Here is a 5,000-nt window from a genome sequence, read left to right as displayed (position 1 = left end):
ATTCCTCTGACAGCTCCAGCCACCGAGACTCTCTAAATCGCCCTGTCCGCCAGTCAACAGGCCTGTCCAACAAAACGCAGACCATCGTTGTCGGTAACCATGACAACAGTGCAGTTGCAGCAGGTGACTAACATAGTGTATGTTACAACACCACCAGTTGTTCTGGTGTGTTAGTGCTGGGCTATAACCAAAGCCTGCACACATTCTATAGTCCTCCAGGATCATAGTCCGAGAACCGTAAAAACCAGTGGGTGGTCAGTGCCGTTTCTTATTATTATTTTCATGAACATGGCCTGATTTCTATTACAGCATATTGGATGACTGTCATTCATATTCTATTCACCCAGCTCAATGTAACAGTGATAGGTTTAGGCTACTACATGATACTCTAATTGTCCCTATACCCATCATGAGATGCTACAACCTAGCCTATTAATGAAAGTTTACAACGTAGGTGCGCACGTGTCGAGAGACAAATTTGAGATGACAGACAGTGACACATGAACAGACAGTGTCACATTCAATACCGCCTTGCACACTCTTGCCTGCATCTAGCTTATCTAGGGTGTAATCATTAGTCCAACAGTTGCAAACAAGAGCTTCTATTGGACAAATTCAGGTATTTTTTTCTCTGTTTTGTTTGCTTCCGTTTAAGAAATGTTTTTTAACCAAATCGGCAGAATGAATACACCCCTGATCATAGCAGCCACGTTGTATTCCTTCTAGCCTCAATGCGCTCTCCTCCTCTCACCTCTTCCCTTCGTTTGTGGACTTCAATGAACAGCACATCAGCTGTGTGTGACCAGTCGAAAAAACCTTTCCAAGCTAAACCATGACATAACCGCTACACACAGCCCACCTCATTGTCCCCATATTAGCTAAAGTAACTTCCTAGTCAACATAGCTAATAGAACTAACACGTTAGTAAACCCGCTACACACAGCCTACCTCATTATCCCCATATTAGCTAAAGTAACTTCCTAGTCAACATAGCTAATAGAACTAACACGTTAGTAAACCCGCTACACACAGCCTACCTCATTGTCCCCATATTAGCTAAAGTAACTTCCTAGTCAACATAGCTAATAGAACTAACACGTTAGTAAACCCGCTACAACCGTGCAGTAACATCAAGGTGTACAGTCAGTAAGCAGTTACATCGGCGGGCCTCGGTGCCAATAAATTAGTAAAACCAAAAGCTTCCCTTGACCTGGAAGAGTTCCAGCGTCGTGTTGGATAGTCATAGCCAGCTAACTAACATAGCATCCCTGAGTAACTTAACTAGCCAGCTGCATTGCTAAGTAAGTGAAATTGAAAGTGAAAAAAATGAGAACTCTCTCTCTCTCTCTTGCTTCTCCTTAAATTTTGAAGAACTTAATTTGTTGAAAACTGTTCAGCTATTGTCTTTCTCTTTCTCTACTCAGCACATGTTATGCACTGCAGTGCTAGCTAGCTGGTGCTTATGCTTTCAGTCCTAGATTCATTCTCTGATCCTTTGATTGGTTGGACAACATGTCAGTTCATAGTGTTACCCTACAGAGTGCTTTTGAGGCTACTGTAGACCTTCATTGCAAAACAGTATATTTTAATCAATTATTCAGTGACGTGAATATATTTAGTATTTAAAAAAAAAAATGAAATTCCCTGAGGTGGACGGTCCTCCCCTTCCTCCTCTGAGAAGCTTCCACTGGTAAACTATCTAACCACCTTATCTCGCTTTTTGTCTCTTTCTCTCCAATACCTCCCTCCAATACCTCCCTCCCTCCCTCCCTCCCTCCCTCCCTCCCTCCCTCCCTCCCTCCCTCCCTCCCTCCCTCCCTCTCTCTCTCCCCCCTCTCTCTCTCTCACTCTCACTCTCTCTCTCTCTCTCTCTCTCTCTCTCTCTCTCTCTCTCTCTCTCTCTCTCTCTCTCTCTCTCTCTCTCTCTCTCTCTCTCTCTCTGTCTCTCTCTCTCTCTCTCTCTCTCTCTCTCTCTCTCCCCCTATCTCTCTCCCTCTCACTCCCTCTCTCTCTCTCCCTCTCACTCCCTCTCTCTCTCTCTCTCTCTCTCTCTCTCTCTCACTCTCACTCTCACTCTCTCTCTCTCTCTCAAACTAAGTAGCAGAGACCCCCCTCTGCCCCCCCTCCCCTCCCCTGCAGCAGGGTGACTATAAAGAGACAGCTGTGTTCCTCCTTTCCTCTCGTCGCCCCACGTCATCTTGCTCTTCCTCCCATCCTCTCTCCTCATGTTCCTTCCATCCCCCCTCCTCTACCTGTTCCCCCTATCCCGTCTCCTCCTCCTGCTCTTCCTCCCGTCCCATGTCCTCTTCCTCCTCCTCGGGGATAGGGGGGTCTGTACTGGGATCTGAGGCAGGGGCCGTGGGGCCACACTGGGAGGATGAGAGCACCAGCAGTGAGTCCAAGTCTAGGTGGGCGCTACCGCACACAGACACTACATGACCAAAAGTATGTGGACAACTGCTCGTTGAACATCTCATTCCAAAATCATAGGTATTAACATGGAGTTCCCACTCTTCTGGGAAGGCTTTCCACTAGATGTTGGAACATTGCTGCGGGGACTTGCTTCCATTCAGCTACAAGAGCTTTAGTGAGGTCAGGCACTGATGTTGGGCGATTAGGCCTGGCTCGCAGTCGGCATTCCAATTCATCCCAAAAGTGTTCGATGAGGTTGAGGTCAGGGCTCTGTGCAGGCCAGTCAAGTTCTTCTTTTTCTCGACAAACCATTTCTGTATGGACCTCGCTTTGTGTACGTGGTATTGTCATCCTGAAACAGGAAAGGGCCTTCCCTAAACTGTTGCCACAAAGTCAGAAGCACAAAATCATATAGAATGTCATTGTATGCTGCAGCATTACGACTTCCCTTCACTGGAACTAAGGGGCCTAGCCTGAACCATGAAAAACAGCCCCAGACCATTATTTCTCCTCCACCAAACTTTACAGTTGGAACTATGCATTGGGACAGGTAGCGTTCTCCTGGCATCCGCCAAACCCAGATTCGTCCGTCGGACTGCCAGATAGTGAAGTGTGATTCATCCAATGTCAGGGAGATTTACACCACTCCAGCCGACGCTTGGCATTGCGCGCATTGCGCATGGTGATCTTAGGCTTGTGTGAGGCTGCTCAGCCATGGAAACCCATTTCATGAAGCTCCCAATGAACAGCTCTTGTGCTGATGTTGCTTCCTGAGCCAGTTTGGAACTCGGGAGTGAGTGTTTTTATGCAACCGAGGACAGTTAATTTTTACACGCTATGTTATTTATCACTCGGCGGTCTCGCTCTATGAGATTGTGTGGCCTACCACCTCGCGGCTGAGTCGTTATTGCTCCTAGATGTTTCGACTTCACAATAACAGCACTTTGACCGGGGCAGCTCCAGCAGGGCAGAAATTTGATGGACTGACTTGTTGGAAGGGGGATGGCATCCTATGACGGTGCCACGTTGAAAGTCACTGAGCTCTTCTGTAAGGCCATTCTACTGACGATGTTTGTCTATGGAGATTGCATGGCTGTGTGCTCGATTTTATACACCTGTCAGCAATGGATGTGGCTGAAATAGCTGAATACACAAATTTGAAGGAGTGTCCACATACTTTTGTATATATAGTGTATATACTGACATATATACTAGTCCATGTGGGTGTTACTGTACAAAGTGCATGCACAGTAGAAGCCTTATGTAATATATTTGTTAAAGTTTGAGTTCTCCAAACGTATTACAATAACCTGCTGCAGTATTTTGTAAAGTGTTTTGACTCATGTGTAATGTAAAATGTAACCTATCCTCTCTAGTTCGCCTGGGGGTCGAAGTTACCGGCCGGCCTGGAGGCCACGGAGGGAAGCCCTGAACATCGACAGCATCTTCACCTGCCAGAGAGGCTCTCCGCTGGGCTACAGCACCCTGCCTGGGCCCCCTCTACCTTCTGAGTTTCAACAACACTGTCCAACTAACACGGCTGATCTGCAGGGGGCAAGAGAGAGGGCCGGGGGTGTAGGTGGTGTGGGGGGAGATACGGAGAGGGTGGCAGGGATGCCTGGGTTGCTAGGCAACGGCACGGACTGCCCCCCTCCTCCCCCGTTGAGAGGGGCGGAGTCTCAGCCTCGTCTGATCCAGAGGATGGAGAGTGGTTATGAGAGCAGCCCTGACAGGTACACACACACACACACCCACACACACCCACACACACCCCAACATACTGTGACATATGTTTTGTAGTCTCACAGCGTTTCTCTCCTTCTCTCTCAGGGAGGTAGGTCAGAAGCGTGTGTTGATATCTGGTCCATCATGGCGCACGGTGCCCAAGTCTAAGAGCACTAGTGCCATCCTGCAGGAGCTGCCAGCACCTCTCTGGGGCTGCAACAACAACCTGGGTGTGTGTCTGTGTGTGAGATATCTAACGGTATCAGAGTGGTAGAATGTGTGTGTGTGTTTGTACAATATTTATACATGTTTGTTTCTCCCACGTTCCCGTGCATGTGTGTGTTTGCGCACGCGTTTGTGTGTGTGTGTGTGCATGCGTGCGTGCGTGTGTGCTTGCTTGTGTGTGTGTGTGTGCGAGTATGTGTGTGTGCATGCGTGTGTGTGCATGCGTGCGTGTGCATGCATAAGGTGAGTGTGTGTGTGTGTGTGTGTGTGTGTGTGTGCATGTGTGTGTGTGTGTGTGTGTGTGTGTGTGTGTGTGTGTGTGTGTGTGTGTGTGTGTGTGTGCAGGCGCTGGCCGTAGCGAGCTGGATGAGCTTCAGGAGGAGGTGGTGAGGAGAGCGAGGCAGCAGGAGCAGCAGAGGAGGAAGGAATCGGAGAGAGAAGCTGCCGTGGGATTTAACCCCAGACCCTCTAAATACATGGACTTAGACCAGCTACAACACCAAGGTGACGACGGGGAGGGTGTGTGTGTGTGTGAGAGTGAGAATGTGTGAGTATGTGTTTGTGTTTTAAGGAAAAAGTGTGTGTGTGTGTGTGTGTGTTCTAAGGAGAAAGTGTGTGTGTATGTGAATGTGTTTATC

General features: G+C 48.3%; 1 protein-coding gene across 2 annotated transcripts in view; it reads left to right on the top strand.

Moving 5' to 3' along the window:
• The window catches only part of LOC139367449 (ubiquitin carboxyl-terminal hydrolase 54-like), a 52,543-nt gene that overhangs the window by 39,403 nt on the left and 8,140 nt on the right, over positions 1 to 5,000 (top strand). For both annotated transcript variants that reach the window (XM_071105660.1, XM_071105662.1), the window contains exons 11-15: positions 1 to 123; positions 2,102 to 2,408; positions 3,789 to 4,145; positions 4,243 to 4,367; positions 4,708 to 4,866. The exon at positions 1 to 123 is cut by the window's left edge and continues 36 nt beyond it. In XM_071105660.1, the coding sequence (XP_070961761.1) occupies positions 1 to 123; positions 2,102 to 2,408; positions 3,789 to 4,145; positions 4,243 to 4,367; positions 4,708 to 4,866 (1,071 nt within the window). The remainder of the gene's footprint in view (positions 124 to 2,101; positions 2,409 to 3,788; positions 4,146 to 4,242; positions 4,368 to 4,707; positions 4,867 to 5,000) is intronic.

Source organism: Oncorhynchus clarkii, chromosome 16, assembly GCF_045791955.1.
Source record: "Oncorhynchus clarkii lewisi isolate Uvic-CL-2024 chromosome 16, UVic_Ocla_1.0, whole genome shotgun sequence".
Taxonomy (NCBI): Eukaryota; Metazoa; Chordata; class Actinopteri; order Salmoniformes; family Salmonidae; genus Oncorhynchus; species Oncorhynchus clarkii.
Note: the sequence above shows the minus strand (reverse complement) of the source record. Positions and strands in the feature narration are given on the sequence as shown.